Raw genomic sequence first — 25,266 nt, 5'->3', positions numbered from 1 at the left:
ACTTTTACTACTACTGTCATACTGTGCCTGAATTTACTTTTTATCTGTAATTGGCTTCCAAAATGAGCGGGAGGAGACGTAGAGATGTAGAGTTGCTGGCCGGCTCCATACTGTATGCAGATCTAGGTGATAATCCAGTCTCCTCCATTATCCAGGGTTAGAGGAGTTCAGTGTCGTGATCTTCATGGAGATGGCCATAAATGTTGGCGTGACCATATATGGAGGCGTGATGTCACGAGGCGTGACCCCAGTAAATGCGACCTACAGTCGCAATGATGTAATCAGAAACAAATTTATTGTCAATGTCTTGAACAATTGGAGATTAAGAATGAAAAAGTCTAGCTATACGGGTATATGCAGTGAGTAGGCGCACATAAAACATATGAACATTTATTGTTTGGTTTTTTCTTTATTTTTTAGTCAAGATTAGGTGTTCTGTATTTTGAACTAAACTGCATATAAACTAAGTAACAATCCATATCTCATGTTCTGAATATGACTCTTTGGATTCACTTTGGTTTTGATGCTGGTGAGTCAGAGTAATGATAAGAACCACCCCGCTCCCCAAGAAAGACCTGTTGTATCCACCAAAGACAAGAGGCGATAAGTCAATATAACACTTCCCCCATATCAATCATTAATCCCAGGCTTGAGGAGGAACAAAATAATGATCTTCTAGATTAGAATACCTTACATGGATGCACATATAGCCTATACACTCGACTCATTTTGCACTATCCTAGGAATATATACTGAATCAAGTACAAGAGTTGCATGAGTGACATAAAATGCATACTCTTCTCTTTCTGTACATTACAATAGTATGGTAGATGGAGCATCAATACCAGAAGCATCCAAACCAGAATAATATATGAGCTCGACATGCCTGTTGAGTTCATTGAACCTTGAAAACATGTCTAGCACAGTGAGTCTCAGACTGGGGGGTCCGGGGTACCCATGTGCTGTACCTACCTGTCAGTTGCTGGGGTCCGGGACCCCCAGGCCAGTAGGCCTACCTACCTGTCAGACCCCACCAAAATATATTTAGAAAATGTCCTTTTCACATGGTTTTATTCACGTCCCTGCACGCGTTTCAACCAAACAGGTCATCCTCAGCGTTGTGTCAAGACAACAGGTAGGTATAAATAGTAGCCTATAGGCCTATGTGATGCAATCAAGTCCAAGGTAAATACAACCATGCGAAAAGGACATTCATTGCGTGCTGGCTATTTCCTCACTCTATCAAAGACTACAATTAGATTATTATTGTTTTATTTGCACACCTACGGAGACGGACAGGTGCATCGGAGTAAATTTGGGGAGCGAACTTGAAGAGCAAAAAATATAAATAGCTTAGACGTGTAGGCTACAGTATGTACTATACTTCAGGGGTTCTCAACCTTTTTGGCTGGGGACCCCCGGAAATGCTTTGGCCATGTCTTGCGACCCCCACCCGGCACCCCCTCCCCACCCCCAATACAAACTGACTGCAAAAATAACCTTATAATAGAGAACATATATCATAAATGAATACTGAAACCAGATATAATCATTAAAGAAAGTTTATGCATGTACGATGTGTACTATGTCAACTCTTCATTTCCATATTCCAGCCATTCAGTTGCAATAAAAATAAAACCCTGAGGGGTCACGACCCACAGGTTGAGAACCCCTGCAGTATACTTCACCCACATTGCCCATACAAGTTCCAGCTCTATATTTAGACTTCTTATTCTTCTTTACAAACGTCAGAACATCACCTATGTCAGTGTTTCTCAAATGGGGGTACTTGGGGGAGGATCTATTTTACTGTTTGTGTTAAAACACTAAAACATTTGTATGAGCTTCTCTTTAAAGCTTTAAACCAAAACAAATGAAAAACTTGTCTTGCACAACTGTCACTGAATAAATAAAAATAAATATTGTTTGCTGATATGCTGTTTTATTTGGAACATATTGACAGACATCACATACTGGACTTTATGATGTCAGTATACCTGATATATAGGCCTATTCTTCCCAGCTTGGTGTTTGGTGTGTACCCATATAATAGCGATGATTTGATTGGCTGAGCAAAAAATGTTTTGTATTATTATTTTTTATTTTTACTATAAAATTATATAAAAAGAGTATAGGGTATACTCTTGCCTGGATTCAGAAACCAGGGAAAGGGGTACTGAAGCCAAAATAGTTTGAGAAACTTGTCAGACTGAAGCATGCAGTTCTGCATGCAGCTCTGTTATAAAGATTTGTTCATACAAAATAAAAATAAAAGCATGCAGTGAGCGCTGTTATAAAGATTTGTTAATTGAAAAATAGAAAAGTATGCAGTAAGCTCTGTTATAAAGATTTGTTTAAAAAAAATGCAGTGATCTCAGCTCACCCCCTCAGCTCACCGTCTCACGAAGTGGAAGCGCCATCGTGTGGCAACAACTACAATATACTTTTCCCCCCCAAACTGTAAAATCACTGCTTATTTCCAGTCCATGTACAAACATTGGTAGGCCTGCATGTGTATACAAAATATTTATAGGCCTACATCATAAAAAAATGACCATAGCCTACATCGAATTGCGTCGCACCTGCCGGGTTATAACCCGGCAGTGTACAGGCCTACCTTCAACGTTAAATAAAACAACGAGACTGTAGAAATGGGACCAAATGGACCGTTACCAGACCATTTCATTTTCTGCACTCTCGGAGTTGAGTGTTGACACCCCTGCTCGTGTGGCATGACTTCAGGGCAGGCCATGCAGAGTGGACATTCTGGACAACAGTTTCGTGTGAGTGTGTCTGTGACAGTGACAGTGTGTGTGTGTGTGTGTGTGTGTGTGTGTGTGCACGCGCGCGCGCCCCTCCTCCCAGAAAGCCAAACATTTTAGGCAGTATCCGTTCACTTAGAAACCCGCTATTCAAGTGAGACGCGCGTTGAACCCACCATCAGAACCATGACCGTTGAGCGAATATTCGATGAGCTTGGACATTTTAAAAGGTACTCCAAATATTTTATTATTTTTTGTCAAGAGCTACATAGTTAATATTGATTGTATCTTATATAATGATCGAGGTCGGCACCCACCACATTAGCCTAGAATGGCTCTTAAGTTGTTACATATAGTATGTAACAACAAGAGCCATTCTAGGGCTACCACCACATGTTTTTCCTTTCCCCACTTTCCACTGAATCTCCCTTTCCAAGAATGATGGCATTTTTAGATATCCACATTTTAAAAGAATAAATCATTCCTGCTATAATAGTTTTTCTTTTAATCTCCTCTGGAATATTAGTTCGCCATAGTAGTTTAATAGTCGGTGGAAGTTTGTTGATTTCTTGATTTCTACGAGGCTCGCCCCTTTTCGACTATTTGTGTACGAAGATAAGCTTGTTTGAACTTGGAATAATGCTGTAGTATCACTACATCAGTTATTATTTATGTGGGGGGGGATAATCGGAAGAAAATGTTTGATTTTGTAGGCTATGCAAGAATGTGTTTACACATGCTATCATGCAGATCAGATGCAGTCTTGTTGCAAAGCGACCACATTTGTACTGGAGTGACTAAGTACTGCACTAGCAGAGCACTGCCTGTTCGTCTGTTTTCCATCAACTGCTTGATTGAAAGGTTATTTTCCGCTCCTTTCTAGGTTCCAAGCGTGTTTGTACTTTGCAGTCGTCTTCCAAGCCATTGCCTGTGGGATCCATTATCTTGCGTCAGTGTTTCTGGTGGAGACGCCAAACTTTGTGTGCGGTGCGCCCGAGAACATCACCGACGTCCTGTATGGAAACATTACGGCTTCGAGTCTGCAAGAGGTCCTGCCGCATTTCAAAGATGGCAAAAGCGGCCCCATCGTCGTTCAGACGGCCAACGGCGACCACTGGGAATTAAGTCGCTGCCGACGCGCGTTGCGCATCGCACCCTCGGACTTCACGCTAGACTTTGATGGCAATAAAACGGTGAAAGCTTGCGATGAGGACTTTACGTTCGACCACAGTGAAGTATACCAAAGCATTGTGACGGACTGGGACTTGGTGTGTGAGAGGGAATGGCTGGCAAAGCTATGCCAGCCCACCTTCATGCTCGGCGTGCTGGTCGGTGCACTGCTGTTTGGGGACATCGCTGACAGGTAGTGTTTAAATTATAAACCGTTAAGTCACGGGTGGACAGCATTTATTTCCAATGAGTGAATAAGGGACCACACGCCACACACATACAATTTAATTTAAACAAACTTTTGTATAGGCCTACAGCTGTATGCTTCTGTACTATATCACTCTGGTCGTTGTACTATGAGGTTATGCAAAGATTACAGATACATAAATGAATCCACATCAATTCCGTATAAACTTTTACAGTATTTCATACAATATCTGATATGCACCACTCCATAGGTCACTGATAAATTGCATTATTTATGGTTACTTGGCCGGGCCATATGTTGCCTATGTGTGGGTTAATACAGTTCAAAAGTGGAACACCCTGGCGACTGGCCGTAGCTAAACAGCTGGATGGGAGCACTTGACACTGGGGGATGGGTCAATTTTATGCTCTCATATCCCCCTCTTTCTCTCTTGCTCTTTCAATGTCAACAGCTGAGAGGTGCAGCCCTACATTAGAATGTATAAAACCCTGGCCTGAACACTCATACAGGTGTTTATTAAGTGACTCTTGCTGACACAGATTGATTCTGGGTAGAGAGCTGTGCAGCTATGGGCAAAACAAAAAAATCATATGGTAAATTCATATTGGCCTGCCCTAAGGAGGTGCAACAAAACTAGTGTGAGAGAACTGTCAATCTGCCAGTAAGTGAAAACACGCGTATTGAGTGTTTAGGGTTATAGAAGGTTAGAGTTGGACTGCTTAACTACCTGGTGATGACATACAGTGAAATATATTACTATGGAAACTACTTACTTAATACTACCTGCCCTGGATCACAATGCGATATGCACTTTGAGGATAAGTAGCAACTTTAACAAATAGAATATCTAATCAAAGAAGCAATTTATAGGCACTCTATTATTCACTGCACGGTGGGCACACTGTCTACTCTAGCCAGAGGTTAACTGAATAATGACAGTGGCCATGAATGAAGTTCTCAGGATGGCTTTGTGCTGTCAGCTAGTTGGTCCCCGCGGGATGAGGAGCAGTGATCTAATGATGGTGCATGGAGCTTGGTCGGGAAAGCTACCCACCAATCGCTGTGGGGTAGGATCTGCGGAAGACGAACAGAAGATGGGCACGCACACATACAAACACGGACACATAACAGTCACAGACCCACATTCCTACAGCCGTAACAGGTGGTGAAAGGATATACACAGTATGGCAGTAATGGACTGTGCTGGCTAAACAGCCTCTGACGCTGGGTTAGCTAGCTGACATAATCCACATAATAACACATTATCTCTCCACTCTTGCCAAATAGGCTACTGTCGCTTGGTCAAATGCCCATGCAGGTGCCACTTTCCAACACAGTGCCTTCAAGCATCTTTGGCTCATTAGTCTGACACATTACTAATACTATCCAATACCATAACTGCACACGGAAGCCACTGGGTGAGTCTTAAGGCCTATTCATACTCCAGTTTTAGGTGATAAGGTGATAAGCCGCTCACCCCACACATCTCTGTTTTTACTAACCATCGTTTCGGTGGTCACCTTATCACCTAAAACTGGAGTATGAATAGGCATTTAACTGGCTAAGTAGTCTGTTGGACTAACGGGATGTCAGACTAATGCGCAGTCTGCCTCGTATACTTCTACAGAAGTTGTATGTGTACATTACAACTATGACCGTTTCATTATATGACGTTTCAGTTTTTTTAAAGCAGTAGTTGGGGAAGGTAGCCTGCTATATTTTTGGGCAACACTTATACATTCAGTACTGTATATCTGCCACATTTCTTTACGATCATATTTTATGCTTTAACTTCCTCTTAAGCAAGCACGTCTTCAGCATCAGTAAATCTATGTTGTAATCACTCTGTTCATTGCTACATGGACTTTTTGTATTGCATGGGGAGGGTATTTATTTTGTACAAATTACAATAAATATCCGATGTCAATTACATTGTAGCTGTTCATGGCCATGAGTTAACGCGATTAAACTGGTGTGAATGGATATTATATTACAAACATTCCATGACTGATCAAGTACAATTGCATCGCTTAAGCATTGTCACACTGATGACAATGGACCCTTTTCACAGCAACCATTGTGTTTCTGGTTGTGTTTTAGGTGTTGTCTGCCAGTATCACAGCTCCTGTACCTTTTTTAATGTCATGCTGGCACACAAACACCTGTAACAATACAAATCTTGAGTCTTGGACTGACCTAGTCTATTTCCAAACTTTTGAATTGGGACATATCAGGCTGTGACTGATGCTTGATAAGTTCACAAGAACACACAGTGCAGACAAATGTACAGTTATTGAGAAAAGGCCAATGTTTGGTAATACAGAGCAACATTTCCTAGCTCATACATTGGACACATTTCAAAGCATAAAGCAAGTGGCGACACAGACAAGATGGATACATTCAAGAAAATCAGAATCAGTTTCTAGCATTTGGTTTGTCTTTGCGACCACAGACAGTGCTCGTTTGTCTTTGCGACCACAGACAGTGCTCGTTTGTCTTTGCGACCACAGACAGTGTTACTATTTTTATATATACTTTATTATTAGAAACGGTAGACTGACAGGAAATGGGGAGTGACACGCAACAACGGTCTCTGGGATCTGTGTTGCTGTCAGGCGGCATTAGCAGCCTAGGTGCCCAGATGGCTACACCAGCTATCCGGGCTGCTCTGTCACTGGCTACGTTTACATGGACAGTTAAATCCCCTTTTCATTCAGAATAAAAGTTAAATCCTATTAAAAGTTCTCATGTAAACACCTACAAAAACTTAAATCTGAATGAAAATGGTCAATCTGATTTAAACTTAGATCTGATGTAACTGACCGGTTTATTCCATTTTTAAATCCTATTGAAACAATGTGGACTCATGTAAACACTCATTCGGATTAAAGTTCATTCTGGTCTTTCTGTGCATGCTTGTTTCCATGTAATTGGTATGGCTATATTATGCTCTTGTTTTGCGATTAATTATATTAAGAAATTATATTTGAAACCTCTCATAGGCTACAGGATAAATCAAATGTAAAGTAATACGGCATAAAAGTGTTTTTCTATTATTATTATTTTGTTTTACTGAAATGTAGTGTAGTAAAAGTAAAACAATTGGAAAGTAAAGTAGAAATACCTCAAAATTGTACTTTAGTACTAAAGTAAATGTACTTTCCACCACTATCGCCCGCCCCCTATCCAATCAGAAGTCTTCCCAGCCCCAAACCTGATGTGGAATGAAATAATGGGATTTAAAAGTATTGTCCATGTAAACACTAATTCGGAATGACCTTTCCCATGTAAACACGCAGCAAAAAACATTACTTCTGAATTAATTCATTCTGAAGTTTTCATTCTGAATGAAAAAGCCCTCATGTAACCGCAGCCATTGTCTTGAGGGGCAACTCCTTTCTCTCTCCTCCAAAATGCTTCATCTTCATTGCCATGTGAGTCACGTGGCAAAGCAAAGAAATCCATATTAATTACCAATTCATTTTCATCTGGGTTGCCAATTTCATCCAATCGGTAGAGAGAATCTATTCATCAGCTTCAATTTTATGGACCTGGAACACTTTCCAGGTCCAATTTAGTATAAAATTGAAGCTGATTGTTTGAACATTTGCAACTCACCTGAAAATGTATTTCCATCAGATCTGGAGAGATGTGGCAACCCTGTTATTGAACACACTATAGCAATGAATGATATCAGAATATGAATATGATGCTTTAATTTTCACATTACTATTGTTATTATTTATTTATTTTTGACAAAAACAAAAATCACTAAAGGTCCTTGCAGACTGGATGCATTCTACGATATTGCTACGATATCGCACTTGCTTGCAGAACTGCCCTCGCCTCACTGGTGGCAAGAAGTATATGATTTCCTTTGGTTTGCCATTGGCGCTCAAATGTTCCACTCCAAATACAAATGTAGCATAAAACAGTGAATTGTTCAATGGATTGAAAACATGTCAGCCTAAAAAAACTGTACTCACTCTGTCTGTATATTGTCTGTCTGTCTGTCTGTCCGTCCGTCTGTCTGTCTCTCAGGGTTGGTCGTGTGAGGATTCTTAATATCACCAGTCTGTGTCAGTTTGCATTTGGGGTATGTGTGGCTTTCAGTGGAGACTACTACATGTTTGTAGTGCTACGTTTCCTCCTTGCCATGGTGAGTAACTTGTGTTTTATGAGTGTGTGTGTGTGTGTGTGTGTGTACATACATGTGATGTAGGCCAGGGGACACGGTTGACACCAGGAGAGAAAATGACAAATTGAAAACATGTGTGAGAGGTATGAGGGAAGGCAGAGCTGTCTAAAGAGAGTTGTGACAACACTCTATGCATGATAAACATAGACCAGATGTGGTGATGATGACATAATCAGATTCTTTAAACGTCTTGTTTGCTGTTGGCTTCAGGGAACCATTGAGATGCTCCACGATCTGCCATCTGACTCTTTAAATATGATACAGTATATCACTTTATTGTCAGCTCGTACTGACATTTGTATTGCGACCCAGCGGCCTTCTATGCAACACATATACTCACATTTGACAGAAAACAAAGTTACATATTAAAATCATATAGACAAGAGCAATGTCCATAGCTCAGTCTAGTCCTGACCAAACTCCTGATTAAGCCTCAAAGTCGACTGATGGACAAAGGGCCTCTTCAGTCTGACCTTATTGTATGCTGGAACACCATATTTCACCATAACACATTTCATTGTGCCTTTTTCAGTAGCCCTCTATAAAGGTTGCACTTCATAAACATATCTTTAACTTACAAATGCCAAAATGTACTCACCACTGCGATTCAATAAAATATAAAGCTTATAATGGTCAGACTTTGAGCAAAGGAACTGCACGGAGCAGCGGGCCACTCTCACAGACATTTAAGTATAACGATGAAACAAACGTGAATCTTAATTTGCACTGCGGCAACTTTGGTCATTAATCCATGAACAACATTGATGCAAAAAGAAAGAGTTGTGGATATAAGTTCCTTCGTAGATCTACAGTTGTTCCACTGCTTCACCCTATCTCTTGGCTCTGTTTCCACTGCCCCCCCCCACCTCCCCTCTCTAAACAGCTGTTGTTTTTCACATAGACACTCTTGAGAACACACACGTGTGCACCACCGGGGTTTAATTTGCTGCGGGATAAATCTTTATGGCTGGTGGGGATATGTTTTATCCCTGCTTCTGGTCAGCGGTCAGACTGAATTGAATACATACATTTCCTTTAGGGAATTGTAGATGGGCTGATACTGTATGTTGTTCTCACAATTTAATTAAACATTTACGTTTAGCTACATAAATACAACATACTACTTTGAAAAGTAGGGCCAAACATTTTCTTTTCTTTCATGGCAAGAAATGGTCAATCTGTCTCAATTCTTTATCAAAGATTTGACACTAAGGTCTTGCCACGGACACATTTTGTACAGACACGTTAATGATCCCCTCCCTGTTGGTGTCTCTCTCTCTCTCACACACACACACACACACACACACACACACACACACACACACACACACACACACACACACACACACACACGCACACACACAGGATAAGTGCGAAAACATCTGTCTCCCTGCCTGTTAGCTGAGGAGCTTAGGGATATTTCGCGCTAATTTGTCTAAATGCACCAAAGTTCGCACAGATGTAGCCCAGGGCATGCTCTAATGATTTAGGTGACCTTCGGGCCACAGTGGCCAAATCCATATGGCCACCATTTTTTATATATATATATATATATATATATATATATATATGGCAACATTTTCTAAATTTCATTATGCTTTAAGTATAGCATGTGATGTGTCAAACTAGGGGGTTTTCATGATTCTGAATCCATTCTAAGCATTGATTTTGCACGAAACACTCCTTGGGCTAAAAACGGCATCACAAATGTGCCCAAATTTCATCACAATTTGGGACATTTGGGCAATGGCCGAATTTAGCCCAAGGAATGTTTTTCGTGCAAGTTGAGAAGTTAAACTGACCTCTACACCTCCTCTCTGTCTCTTTTCCTCCCATGGGAAAAGGTTTCCAGTGGCTACCTGGTGGTGGCGTTTGTTTACGTGACGGAGTTCACCGGCATCAAGGTGCGCACGTGGACCTCCATGCACGTGCACGCGGCCTTTGCCGTGGGCATCATGGTGGTGGCGCTGACCGGCTACCTGGTGCGCGTCTGGTGGATCTACCAGATTATCCTCTCCGTCTGCACCTCGCCCTTCCTGCTCTTCTGCTGGAAGTTCCCGGAGACGCCGTTCTACCTCATGACCAAGGGCCGCCTCCGGGAGACCCAGGAGCTGATTGACGCCATCGCCCGCTGCAACGGCCTGGAGAGCAGTCTGAAGGCGGAGGATCTCCTGGACGAGCCGGGGGACCAGGGCGCCAACAAGGCCCTGCTGGAGAAGACGGCGGACGGTGGAGACCAGGCCAAGCCCGAGAAGAAGCTGTCCATCCTGGACCTGTTTGGCAGCTGGAGGATGGCCGGTCGCACCTGCACCGTCTGGGCCATCTGGTTCATCGGCAGTCTGGGTTACTACGTCTTCTCCCTGGGCTCCGTCAACCTCGGAGGGAACCAGTACGTCAACCTCTTCCTGGCAGGTGGGTGTTGGTGTGTGTGTGTGTGTGTGCGTGTGAGTGTGAGTGTGCCCACACGTATTTTTATTAATTATACATTAATCCCTGCCTACGCACCCGTCTCTGAGACGATCAGGTGTGCATAAGACACAAATTGGGGATTAAAATTTCTAGTTTTGCAACCAGTCAGCCTGCCTACCTAGTTGATTAATAGTTATTAAAATAACTATGGCTCCAAAGTTTAACCACTTTCAACCTGGCATACTGTACCTGTTTTGTCATTACAGGCAGACATTTTCCCCACAATGTTCCAAAAAAACGTGTGTCTATCTATCCATCTATCATCTATCTAGTATCTATCTCACACACACACACGTAAGGCAATATGAACTCATTGAACTGAGACAGGAAATGTTGACAGTTTCGTTTTTGACAGCTTTTCCAGTGTCCACAGTTTATACTTGCTATAAATAGGAATTGTTACTGCATGTGTCTTGGGGTAGAAACCGACCATGTATATATTTTGAACCTATTTCGGACTGAGGCCAATTCTAAAAATGCCTTTTAGATCCTGTTTATTCAAAAATTACAAAAGATGCGTTCTCGTCTTGAAAGGTAAAATGGTAAAAACCACAAAAGGGGTTCCCTTCCTAAATGGGTTTAAAGTATCCTAATTTATCTTTGGTCCTGTTACTTGTTCGCTTGGCCCGTGTTTACACTTTTTAAAACTATGTTTAACTGGATCCTAAATATACAGCACGCCTGGCCCGTTCACAATGGTTCTACTGTGGCTTATGAAATATTTAGGTCATTTAGGTCAGACGCCAAACGTCCCCAGCTGTCCCCCTGTATAGAATGTCACTGTGTTGCTATACCACTGCCATGGTAACATCTGCCCGCCCGGTCCTTGTAATTGGCTGTTTCCAGGTGCAGTGGAGATTCCCGCCTATCTGGTTGGCTGTTTCTTCATGGACCGAATAGGCAGGAAGAAGACGTGTGCCCCTGCTCTCCTGCTAGCTGGGGTGGCCTGCATGCTCATCATCGTAGTGCCTGCCGTATGTATACTGTGTGTGTGTGCGTGTGTGTGTGTGTGCGTGTGCGGCACACACGTGTTTGTGCACCTTGCACTGTATGTTTGTGTAGGGCTGGGCAATATGACCATGTCGATTCGTTGATATATTTACTCACTCGGCGCCAATATCGCCTTTTGACGCGGTCCAGTCCGGTTACAAATATTGCCAAGCCGTGTTTCCAAATAATTTGAATTGCATCGAAATTAGTTTCCAAATGTTATTCTGCAAATCCTAAATCGCTCTCTCCAACTGACTAAACATAACATTCAAGCATATGCTGACCGTTGCAATTAAAGAGCCAATAATGAATATCCAAACAAATATGACCTTTGACTCTTGTTACATCTCACTCACAAATTGTTTAGGCGTAGTGTTGTTTGCACCCCCCCCCCCCCCCAATCTGACTGCCAGATTGTGGAGGCTTGCTTCATACTTGGTACTTCCATCTGGGACCTCTGTAGCACAATCACTGAAGACTGCTATCTTGAGGGCCTATGTCCAGCCTTGACAGTCAAACATTGACCCTCACAGGTGTGTTCTTTTGTATTATATCTACTTAAATTGGTAGGTGATTACAATTTACAATTTAGGCATTTAGCAGACGCTCTTAATCCAGAGCGATTTACATTAAGCAAGAACAAAAAAGCATGGGAATACATCACATAAAAAGCATTTATCATGAAACATGCGTAAGCTAAGAAAGTAACAGTGGAATATCTATATAATGAAACTACATATATACTATACTATGCTATACATATGTACTATGACGTGCTATGACTACATAAGTGCTGTCTACATAACATGGTATAAGTCTGTATCAAATGCTATCTAAGTCTACAGAAATGCTATCTAAGGGGGTAAGTGCTATGATTGGATGGAACCGTCTGCCAATCATATTGACCCTTCTACATGACCCACAGTAGCTGCGCCAGCAGGAAAGTAAACAAACTCCACAAACAAAAAAACCCCCTCACTATTGTGTTGGATTTGTAGGTCATGTCCTCACTTGATTTTAAGAATAGAATACGATTTTCCAATTTTAAGGTGCTGGGAGATAATATTGCAACAGGTGCTTGCCAAGATCCCGTCCGTAGCTGCCGATTGTTACACCTCAGCGTGGGTCCGTTTCAAAGCCATTCCCTGAGCGATCCCAGATGGAACTCAATACCGCCCCCATCTGGCAGAGTTCGGTTACCCCTCAATGTCAATAAACTTTGGAGGAATCTTCTTTGTTGTTTGTCGAAATAATAATAAAACGTTAATAAGTGTCATTCAAGGAGATAAAAAGGCCATTCTGTAGAAATGGGTTAAGAGGGATTTAAAACTTGTTAATGATCTGGGTCTGGGGGCCTTTATTGCCCGACATGACCAACATCATGCAGCTGCCTAACCTCTCCTGCTATCTCATCTCGGAAAACTGTGCCATACCTCTGTAAACATTTAAGGTTGTTTCACAGGATTGTGGGGGTGGGGACGTGTTTGACATAGTCTGGCAAAGCAAAACTGTCAGCAGAAATCGGCTACTGTACAATGTTTCATATTGACAGCTTGGAGCGTGTTACAGCACTCACACCTATGGTACAATAGAGGCAGACCATAAAAAAAGTCAAAACGAACATAAACTTAAATGGAAAGATCCAAAACTATTATAACCACTCCACCACTGACCACTCCATGCTCCGGATAGTTTTGATATACTGTGCTCTAGATGAGTATTTTTAGCCTGTTATTGCGTCAGCCTATCTTTCTCGACTGCTTTCAGCTGTGACTGAATTGCTGTCCATGTGCTTTATGTGCTTTCTTCCCCTCCTCTGAACGTTTGCTTTTCAGTGTGTATGTGATAAGGCTAGGTTGTAATGAGCCCAGTGTAATGTGCACACGACGAAACACCATTCTTGGCTTTACAGAGCCACAAGGAAACTTATGCATGAAATACACAGATGCAGATTTAAGAAAAAGAAATAAAAATGTCATCCCTTTTACTGGTCCTCAAACAACATTTCTACTGAACGGTGCAACATTCAAGTTTTAATTTTTTTTAATTTTTCTGAAAAACAAGCAAAAAAGCCAAAAAACAAGAAAAACAATGAGAGACCTGCCATCAGCATTTGAGGTATTGTGTATGTAGACACGGGTAGGAATGTACTGTAGTTCAGTGACATGGATGGATACTTTTATTGACCTGTTGGGGGACATTCAGGCGCCAGATACCAGCCATACTACTCTACCAGCTGTTGTTTTTTACAATTTTGCAGTCTCCAAATGTCTGAGGTGGACAAACTAAAGCAGGCCTCGTGGACGCAGTCCAGTGAATACCACGAACACGCTAAACCACAGATTTGGCTGGCCAGTGGTCTAAAAATACATGCTGTGAGTAGGAATATAGAGCAGGTGTGGGTCAGGGTAACCCCAGTGAGGGGTGGGATAGGCTGGACAGCAGACGGCTGTGGACGGCTGTGGACAAATATAATTTATGAAAAGCTACTACAGTGAAGTCTGTTCACAGAAGTTGTTGTAGGATATGTGGGGATTATCTGACGAGGTACCATTTGAGTGGGCAAAACCTTACATATACTAAATAATACTAACTAAATAAAACGGGCAAGCACCGGGGTGAGTTGTCCAGTATTCTGGGTCAGTGGGTACCATTTTGACATTTAAGTGCTGTGTGTGTACTGTACTGACCAGCGCTGGCAACGTCTTCAGGGCTGTATCTGCTGTGTCATGACAACACTCTCTGAGTTATAGTCCTGACCTGCAGGTATGTGTAGGCAGTTAGAAGAGCACACACACACTAAAGGCCTGGATTTACCATTGGGCTAGGGTGGGCTGCAGCCTGGGGGCCCCCGATTGAGGGGTTCCCCCATTTAATTTTTTATAATGAAATTGTAAAGTATTGCAATCCAATTCAAGGGAGATTTGTGTTTAGTTATTGTATATTTAGTCGTATTATGGTGAAAACATTGAGCGCTTCTGCTCTGCTAGTCTCTGTCTGTCTGTCTGTCTGTCTGTCTGTCTCTCTCTTTTCGGCCATGCGGCTTTTCCGTACGGGATGCTCATGTACAGGTGTGGAAGTGTAGGGATTTGCTAGGTAATCACACGCTTCTCGCGTGTCAGAAGCACACACTTATTTCACATGGATGGACGTACTGCTTGCCAAGTGAATTAGCAGCACGGCATGGACTGGCAACGAGAGGGGCAAGTGGAAAAGTCAACAAACGGAGTATATTAATCCACTTTGTTGTCCTTAGTAACCAGCAGGGGTTTATTGTTTTATGTCGCACTGATTGAAACTCCCGACACTGAAAGAACATGGTGTCACTTTATTCTGCTGCTACAGGGAGAGTTCTGTCCCTTGTTTTCTGCTTGACCTTTAATGGTGTTCTCAGAGGCACTGAGGGCCCCTGGGTGATTCAGGGGCAAGAGCTGGACTGGATGAGGCCCAGGATCAGGCCAGAGGCTAAAATACTCTCAGGCACCATTTACACTGGCAGACAAATCTAGCTGCCCTGAATCAGATCTGTGCCACATCAAGATTGAAATCTGATTGGTTTAAATGAGTCCAACAGGTCACACGACTCATTTAAACTAATCGGATCCCAATCTGGATGTGGCTCAGATCTGATTCAGGCTAGATTTGGCTGCCAGTGTAAATGGGGTCTTACGCTTACATCCAGACCTTTTTCTTAAATGTGTGCCTTGTGAGTTCATTGTGTCCGAAATGTTGCAGATGTTAGGGCATTTTAACCAATTAACCCCAATATACAGTAATGGAGTCCCCCAGGGCTCTATATTGGGCCCCCTTGGTTTTATCTCTACACTAAATATCTTTGCTTAAAATTGACATCTACAAGCTCATAATTTGTAGTGTCAAGGCATGTTATAGCTTGTTGATCTTGAAACATACCTAATGGAGGATACAAAGGCAAGCATATACTGTAGGTCAAGACATTGGACAGTAAGGTGTTTACCAAATCCAATCCAACTTTTATAAACCAGTGGTTCTGAAACATTTTTATGTGAAGGACCCCCATTTATTTATCTGTGTTTGAACAGATTTTGTACCTTCAGGGATCCCAATAAGAGAAGATTTGTCAACATTTTCTTCAAATAGTTTAAGAAAAAATAAACTAGGACTCGGCTGTTTTGCTGGGGACACTTTGGAGTCCGTTCAAGGACCCCTGGGGGTCTCTGCACCCCACGTTACGAACCAGTGCTTATAAACGCTGCCAGCTGATGGATGTTTCTGGTCATTGTGTGTTGCAGGACATTGAGGTGCTGACCATCGTTCTCTGCATGACGGGGAAGTTTTCAGTGTCCATCGCTTTTGGCCTCATCTATCTGTACAGCTGTGAACTGTACCCTACCATCATCAGGTGAGGAACTAAAGGGACTGTCCATTAGCCTATTCATTTATTTATTTTTGTAACTTTCTTGCAAATAAATATAACGTTTCTTCTAAAATTATTCATTAGGAAAAGAAATCTTCTTTTCTTCCAAATATAATAAGTAGCAGATCTACAAGCTCACAAGATGAGATGCTATTTTCACTATTTTTTAATTGAGGCTTAAGTGATTCATTCATAATGTATTCTTGTACATTTTGGTCCCGGGGACACACCAAATAAATGTTTTGGGTCTCTTGCGAAGTGAGGAGTCGGCTCTGTTGTAAGAGCAGCAGAAAAACAAAGGGAAGCACCACCTTGTGGTACCAACTGGCATTGCATAATTATGTCAACTGACTGTTACAACCTGTTACATGAAGCTAAAATCCAAACGCTGAAAAGCAATACGTGTGCAAATGCATTCTATTGTAAAAGTCTCTCGCTGTAATCTGTTTTCATCTCACCAGGTCCCTGGCAGTGGGTAGTGGCAGTATGATGTGTCGTGTGGGCAGTGTGGTCGCTCCCTTCTGCGTCTACCTGTCTGAAGTATGGCAGTATCTTCCTCAGGTAAATTCATTCATTCATTCCGCTTTGTGTGGCAGTATCTTCCTCAGGTACATTCATTCATTCAGCTTTGTGTGGCAGTATCTTCCTCATGTACATTCATTCATTCCGCTTTGTGTGGCAGTATCTTCCTCAGGTTCATTCATTCATTCATTCTGCTTTGTGTGGCAGTATCACTATCTTCCTCAGGTACACTCATTCATTCATTCATTCAGCTTTGTGTAACAACAACACATCATGGCAGATGATTACTGTTACCTTGCTGTTGTGTTATTCAATAGTATACAATAATATTCATTATCCTACTCCCATTTCCTCTGAGCCCATTTATCATTTCTTATGGGTGATCTTGCACAATGGGACTGATGGTTAACCACTCAAACTTTACTTACTGTAAAATGAGAAAAAAGCAGGGCAGTGGCATTCAAGACTACTAAAGCACAAAGTTGTTAGATGGTGCTCCAAGGCAGCCTTCAAAAGCTTTAATAAAAACAATATACTGCAGTGTTTCCTGCAAGAAAAAGCTTTGGCATGGTGCTGGGCGCGGGGGGGGACCTTCTGGCACGCGGCCACAGGCCGCACGTCGAGAATTTTGATTAATTAATTAATTTGATTAATTTATTAAGATTAATTTGTATTATTGCTCTTGTATTGCTATTGGAGACACTGGGGGACACTGTGCAGGCACTGGGGAGGCACTGGGGAGAAACTGCAGCCACTGGGGAGACATTGGGGAGGCACTGGGGAGGCACTTGGCGGACACTGGGGAGGCACTGGGCAGACACTGGGGGAGTCACTGGGGAGGTACTGGACATTTCATATCACACACACCATGATTCACTAGCCCCCTCAAAAAAACAAACAACGTTTTATTCTTATTTTTTGGCAGCTTGGCATGGCGCGATTTATTTCAAGCATGGCGCAAGCAGCCAAGCAGCAGCCCACATGCAGTGATGTTAGCGTAGAGTAGCATAGCTTGCTGTTGCTTGGCTGTTCAACTTGTTCATCTCTGCCTGTAATTTCTTATTTTTTTACCCTGACACTGGCGCTGCAAAAACAGACAGATCTACAAGCTCTCAACTCTCAAACTCCAGCTAGTCCCGCCTGAATTTCGTTGCACATTTACTTCAACTTCAATGGCTCTCCTGCACAGCGCAGCAGTAGCTTTGCTTTGCGTTAGTCAAAACTAAAAGCGAGTGACAGCGAGACGAGATTAACACAGCATGTCAACCGTAGCAATGAATGGAGAGACCTACTTGGAATTATTAAATCCATTATTAGAAAGTTACCTCCTCCTCCTCCCTGGCACGGGTTCAAGTTAGCCATGTGCTATATGACGTTTCGTTTACCCTGCGACAGGGGGAACATGCCTATGTTCCCAAAGCCCTATGTTCCCTCATTCCAAAACAGACCCTATGTTCCCTAAAGTGCAAGTGTAACAAATGTAATAGTGTAATAAGTATATTAGTGTAATAGTGTAATATGTATAATAGTGTAATAAGTGTAATACAGACAGAATTTTTCCCCCAATGATATTGGCTGAAAAAAGCCACACATCTAATCGCTTTTAGCCATTAGATGGCACCATTTCCCCCCAAAACAGGTCGTCTCGTCTTTTTTTTCGTCTCTTCATAATCATAATGATAGGTTCATAATAATTACTAAAATGTATTAACTTATAATTATATTGTTGCTGGCGCTATAACAGCCCACTTTATGTTTTGGCTTATAACTCTTGAACCATAGGTTACATTTATTTTACACTGGATTCCTTGGGTCATGATGCATCTCACCGTATAGGCCATGCCCATTTCCGGATAGATTTTCCGCCATTTTGTATTTTGTCCAAAACACACTTGTTGCTCCTCCTCCTACATATTTTGTCCAAATATCACAGAAATTGGTACACATGATCTCTGGACCTATCCGATTAAAACACCACAGGCAGACTTTTGGTATCGTTCGTCTGTAATCGCCGGCCGAAATTTTTGCCAGTTTGCCAGTCAGTAGGCGTTGTCACCACGCATCAAAATCAAGGAAGCTGCAATTCATCTTAATGTCTCTGAGCATTTTAGCGTGTGCACGGCCTGGGAAGAACCTGATAAACAAGAGAATACCAGCACTCACGGAACAGTCCTTAAAGGAACTTTATTGTTTCCATAGGTTTTTAATCTGAGCATTTCCCAGAGTAAACATTTTCAGTGTTCCTTGTATATATATATTACCTTCCTTGTCTGGTTAAATTTGGTAATGTGTAAAAAGGCTGAGTCACACTTGTTGTTCACAGCACACACCTGACAAAAGACCATTGATATGAAATATTGAGACTGTACATGACCAAGACATCTCCCTTCAGGAAGGGTATGGGTATTTGTGACATGGGTTGCCGGAGCTAAAGGAAAACCTATTACTAAAGTACGGCTTTCCCGGTGGATTGTGGAGGCCATCCAACTGGCTTATGCCAGCACAGGGTTGCAGCCTCCTGAAGGCCTGAGGACACAGGATGCTGCCATACCCTGCGTAGAGCAGGGTATGGCAGCATCCTGGGCACTATTCAAGGGTGTTTCGATACAGGATGTGTCATGTGTGTACTGTACAGTTGCAAGTTGGTCATCTCCTTCAACTTTTTTGCAAGATTCTATAACCTGGATGTGGCGGAGCTGGCTATGGCTCACGTAGTCCTGGGTGTCGCCTCTAGACGAGGCAGGTCACGTACATAGACTTTTAGGTTCGGGTAACTTATGTGAGTTGACCCTGGTACCTAGGGCATAGGGCATACCCCGGAGCATTTAGGTGGACCTCAGCTCAGTTAGCCCTTGGAGCATAAGGCATATAAAGTTTTCACATGACGAGTATACATGCATTTATACCCTCTGTGTCATGGTGCAAAAGGCCCATTCATAGTCGAATGAAACGGTGTGCCTGTGGTTTATATGCTGGTAGAATCTAAAGCAACAGCATCAAATAGTTGCAAGAAAAACAAAATAGGTCAAAATGGGCCCAAATCATCTTCCATTGGCCTTCATTGAGTTGAGTGATTGACAGCTGACATGACAAGCCTCTGTTACGGGTCTCAGGGCTGCTGAGTACCTCATTAACAACTGAACCTGAATAAACGGGGATAAAGACGGAGCAATGAAAAGATTTGACGTGTTACTTTTCTTTCCAGAATGTAACTGAGGGGAACCGGAAGCTGCGCTCCTTATATTAGGACCCCAGAGAACCTGGGCTAGAACAAACATTCCGTCCTGTTGTTACACCTGCATGTTACACTTTGCTAGTGCAATTAATTCACAGTATTAAATGTAAACCTTCATAAAACAAAATTATTCAATAATTAAACGGACTCTTAAAACACATTAAGTTGGGTCACACTCTCCTGGGGGTGCCACACCTCCGTTGATTTACTCAACATTGGGGCTAATATTTGTCAGCCCTAGAGCCTATAGAAGGCTCTGCTCAGCCCTCTGGCCCCGTGAGGTGCACTGGTTTTCTCCATGTCCGTGCTAGAGAAAATTAAATTAAGAGATTGGGGCATATATCATCCAATGGATTAAAATAACAAAAGGAAAGAGACTGGTTTGGGTTTGAAATTCTTGCTTTTTGGGGCAGAGACAGACTGACACCGGATTAAGGTTGGTGAGGAGGGGTGCGTTAAAATGACCGGATTAAGGTTGGTGAGGGGTGTGTTAAGGGTTTGGAGAGGGTTAAAGTTAGGTTTAGGTGTGCTGCCCCGTGGGAGAGGGTGAGGTTGAGGTTAACATCGGTAGAGTTTTTTGTGAGTTCTCTTGGCACAGTACCATGGGTGTGTACGTGGGTGTGTATAACAAATCCATGATGCTTATGCAACGATTGGTATGAAAAACATCATTGAAGCATGCCAGTGTCCGGGATTAATGTGGTTGACAGGCACTGTAGGAGGAGAAGATTAGTTCAGATATGTACCAGTGCCACTGTGCTATTTTGTTTAAAGCCTCAACACAGGATTTCATATATTCAGACTAAAATTATTATTATTGCCGCCACCACAAATAACACCCAGGGCATCACTGTATGCCAGCTTGTAAATTACAGTTATATTTTTGCCACGGACATGCAAAACAAGTGATCAATGATATTACCAGAACACAAATGTATAGCCTGCAGTACTAATTGACTCTTGACGTGTCATAGTGTCTACTCTATTCCATTGCGCTACACATTTTAAAAGTCACTTATCAAAACTTATTTTTGGGGGAAAGCCGATCTACAAGCTCAAAACACATTACGGCATGTTGTGACCTTGTAGAACAGCAGTTGTCCTTTCTTCTTAGCCTATAATGACATGCCCAAAATTGGGATGTCAGGGTTAAATTATTTAGATATAGTTACCCAACTTACCCAGCAAGACTGGGAAATTATCCACTGTATACTGGCAGGTGGCCGTCCTGAGACAGGCATTATATGTGGCACATAATGCATGGTCCAAGTATATTCCATGTTTGGGATTTCAATAAATGGGTCTTATACAGTAAGTACAGTTGCAGTCCGAGAAAGGGACACTTCGCTGCAAAGGTGAATGGGTGTGCAGTATACTTCATATATATATATATATATATACACATACACATACACGAACAACGTTCACTGGGGTTCTCTGTGTTGTTGGAGCATTTGCTATAACAAAGTAGATAGACTAGACCCCATTAGTGTCATGTAACTGTAACTTGGTATGTGCAATATGATGATGTTGCTGCAGGGTGAACTATGGAATAGCATTATAGTATAATGCTACCCACCCCAAATCACCACCAGGGGGGAAATAGGAGGGAACATAGGGTCTGTTTTGGAATGAGTGAACAAACTGAACATAGGGCTTAGGGAACTTGGGTACGGTCCCGCGACAGGGACTGAGAGGGTTTTCTCGTCAGCGAAAAGTCAAGCGGCCAGGGGCTTTAAACAGTAGGTACAGTTGCTCACATCTGGACTGAACACGACGGCGATATGTTTTGGACTCAGGCTCAGCAGACCCTATATACTGTAGCTGGCCTGGTGCAGATACGTGCAGATCACGATGTGTTAATTGTTTATTGATGATTAAGTATACATCAGCATTGTATTGGTATTTCAGGATGTTTACAGTTTGTTTTCATGTCCATTTGCATTTTGCACTCACTGAGAAGTTTGAGAACATTTGTTTTAATTGAATACTGTTGAAACAGTTTGTAAGATACAGTACAGTTTAATACAAATACAATGCTTAAAGAATTGATCCCAAGTAGGCAAGAAAACACTATGGCTTGTTTCCATTTGTGTGAGCATTGACAAATGTGTTAAATCTGTCACTCTGTTGTCCAAATTATGGTCTTTACACCACTATGGAAAACAAATTACTCAACTGCGCACAAGTGGTCAAAATCCCGGGTTGTTTTGTTTTTTTTCAAACCGTCACATCCTTACTACAAGCTTAAAACAACACGTCACATTGAGAGCTTGTAGATCTTTAATTGTGTTAAATCTTTGTCTAGTATGACATGCCCAGAATAGTGACCTTAGGGTTAAAAATGAAACGAAAACTTAAATTATGATACTTTTTAACAGCAATTCCTCTCCTTTGACCCCATCTATAGCTAATTGTGGGAATCCTGGCGTTCATCATTGGACTTCTGACTCTCCTGTTGCCCGAGACTCTGGGCAAGCCCCTGACAAACACCTTGGAGGAGGCGGAAGCTCTCGGTATGGAACCCAAGATGAAGAGCTCGGCCCCGGACCACAAAGACGCGGAGGATGGGTTGGTGTTGAGCCAGCAAGAAGCCAAAGCCTGAAATCTACCACAACAGACAGACAGAGAGAGAGAGAGAGAGAGGGGGAGAGAGAAACTGTGCAGAAAAAGGAACCGAGAAAGAGAACGGAAGGAAATGCAATGCAAAGGACGGAAAAGGGAATGTGGCAAAAAGAACAGTAACAACACTAACGACAACGTGTATCCGTATCTAGTTAGCGTCCGAGCATAACATGATAACGTGTTACGCCCCACCTGCCTCTCGGAGGACAGTCAAGACGGGCAGTGTCGGTAGGCCAATCAGAGGCAGGCGGGGCGTTACCAAGTCTATGTTCGGACGCAAACTAGATATACGCAACAGTAACTGTTGGGGGGTAAATCCGACAATTCGATCTGAAGTTCAGATGGTCTTTTTGCAGTGGCTTGGACATTTTGCATTCTGCAAAGTGACTTAATGGTTTATGGCTGAAAGGCTGTCCAGATGTAGCAACAGAGGAGACCCTTGTGTTACTCACTGCATGGTCAATCAAACAAAATCAACTAATTTATTAGATGGACAATCCATGGTTTGTCTGTCTATCTGTGTTTCGAAGGGGGGGGGGGGGGGGGCGATGAAGTGAGAGATGTCTTAGCCAAAGTTATCCGTAATTTAATTTAGCTTGACCCATTTGGCTACATTTGAGAACAGTTTTCTAATTTAGCTTGTTACATGTGTTGCACACATACAGTAAATGCAAATATACAGAATTAATTGCATACCATTTCCAGTTTCCAGAGGGGTTTCATTTTCGCATTTAGATTGTCTTTTCTTTCTTTGTTTGATCTCAGGGCATCTACCTTTTGTATTTCACTGTGAAACTATATTATCTATAGTACTTTTTGTATTAAAGTGCTTTGGACATTTTGCAATCTGCAAAGTGACCAATAGTTCAGAGCTGAAAAGCTATCCATATGTACCTCTTTCACTCAGTGCTGCATACATTCTTATTCCATCCTGAAAGTGTGTGTGTGTGTGTGTGTGTGTGTGTGTGTGTGTGTGTGTGTGTAGTATGTGTATAAAATGTAGGTGCTCAATAAGAAGCAAATTATGTCACGGATATGCTGAAGTTTCGAGGGTCACCTGTGCCTTAAGGATACTTTGGACCAAAGACGTATAAAAACAAAATGTGGATATATTCACATTCTTTGTGATTAATCAATACATTACTTTAAGTTTGCCATTTCTTATCTAGCTGATGCATAGTATCTAATGCAGGACAAGTCTGAAGACAAGCAACTGTATTGAAAACAAACCATGGTGCTCAGCATTCAATTGTTCAAAGGTTTTGTAGTCATTAAAGGACTGTGGAGATTGTTACAAAATAATACAAATTAAGTATGTCTGTCGTTTTTCATGGTTTTCGACCATGATTTTCGATGCTGAAAAGAATATGATGAAAACCAAGAAAAACCACGGAGCCCTGGTGAAAAAAGAATTTATCTCGACCGGTCAAGATAAGCACTTGTGTTATTAACGCATTGTGATGCTTCCTGCATTATGTGCAACACAGAGCCGTTGGGCGACTGGTCCAGATATTATCTCGACCAGTCAAGATAATATCTCGACCGGTCGAGATACATTCTTTTTCTCAACATGGCCACTACAGGGCTCCGTAAAAAACAACATACGTGTGCATTTATTTTCTTGGTTTCTTCATATTTCTTTGTCGCGTCAACCATTGACGATCTATTCATCCAAACAGAAAAGTCTGATCTGCTTGTATTGAACAACATTAAACTCACCAACATTTCAGTTGTATGGAAAGCTTGAAAGTTGAATTATTCTTTCAATCTGCAATTAGTTTGTTTCATACAAATCCACCGTAGACATGTTACGAGCTACTTTCTGCAACAACAAAAAATCCATGCCATGATCATTTTTAAAAGTGAGTTTGGTACAGAGGTCTCATCGGAAGTCGCTCAACGGCTCTGTGTACCACTTAATGCAGGAAGCAGCATCACGATGTGTTAATGAAACAAGTGCTTCCAACACTTAAGTTAAATAACTCAGAAACTACAAAACATTTCAAAGTAAAAAGTTCCAGCATGTGTCTCCACAGTAAGCTGAATTATAAAAAGTGTGAATGGAGTTTCTAGGTGAAAGTGATTTTTTGGCCAATGTCTGCCATTGAGCCCTATTATACATTTCTCAAATTTGAAAGCACTATATTTCTAAAACTATGGAACACTTCAAAGATTCCTTTTCAGGCAAACATGTCCACCGTAAGATGAACCTGAATAGGTTTTAATGGGGTTTCTAGGTGTAAGTATGTAGCACAATACTTTGTGCTATTGCCATTGACAATGCATTGGGGCTTTAAGTTAAATAACTCAGAAACTACAAAACATTTCAAAGTAAAAAGTTCCAGCATGTGTCTCCACAGTAAGCTGAATTTTACAAAGTGTCAATGGAGTTTCTAGGTGAAAGTGATTTTTTGAAGTTCCACTATCTGCCTATAAATCTCTCAAATTTGAAAGCACTATATTTCTTAAACTATGAAACATTTCAAAGATTCCTTTTCAGGCAAACATGTCCACCGTAAGATGAACCTAAGTAGGCTAGAATGGGGTTGCTAGGTGTAAGTATGTAGGACTAGTAGCATGCCAAAGTTTGTGCTATTGCCATAGAGAATGCATTGGGTGTTGCGGAGGATGAGAGGAATCTCTCATCCTCCGCAACACCCATTCTCATACACCGCTATACACCGCGAGGAT

General features: G+C 42.0%; 1 protein-coding gene across 1 annotated transcript; it reads left to right on the top strand.

Annotated features, from left to right (window-relative positions):
* The first annotated feature begins 2,892 nt into the window (after positions 1-2,892).
* slc22a16 (solute carrier family 22 member 16) lies at positions 2,893-24,153 on the top strand. The gene is made up of 8 exons (XM_080791301.1): positions 2,893-2,992; positions 3,646-4,125; positions 8,182-8,299; positions 10,183-10,750; positions 11,654-11,781; positions 16,069-16,178; positions 16,655-16,754; positions 22,361-24,153. Exons 1-8 carry the CDS (start codon positions 2,949-2,951, stop codon positions 22,553-22,555), a joined length of 1,743 nt encoding a protein of 580 aa, XP_080647427.1. The 5' UTR covers positions 2,893-2,948; the 3' UTR covers positions 22,556-24,153.
* Positions 24,154-25,266: the final 1,113 nt, after the last annotated feature.

Source organism: Protomyctophum bolini, assembly GCF_963924005.1.
Source record: "Protomyctophum bolini genome assembly, chromosome: 19".
Lineage (NCBI taxonomy): Eukaryota > Metazoa > Chordata > Actinopteri > Myctophiformes > Myctophidae > Protomyctophum > Protomyctophum bolini.
Note: the sequence above shows the minus strand (reverse complement) of the source record. Positions and strands in the feature narration are given on the sequence as shown.

What these genes read in the sequence shown, in the direction of transcription:
- slc22a16 (XM_080791301.1), top strand. Translation starts at nt 2,949, where the DNA reads ATGACCGTTGAGCGAATATTCGATGAGCTTGGACATTTTAAAAG. An exon ending in GAGCTTGGACATTTTAAAAG is followed by an intron (nt 2,993 to 3,645) that starts GTACTCCAAATA and finishes GCTCCTTTCTAG; the next exon opens with GTTCCAAGCGTGTTTGTACT. An exon ending in CTGTACCCTACCATCATCAG is followed by an intron (nt 16,179 to 16,654) that starts GTGAGGAACTAA and finishes TCATCTCACCAG; the next exon opens with GTCCCTGGCAGTGGGTAGTG.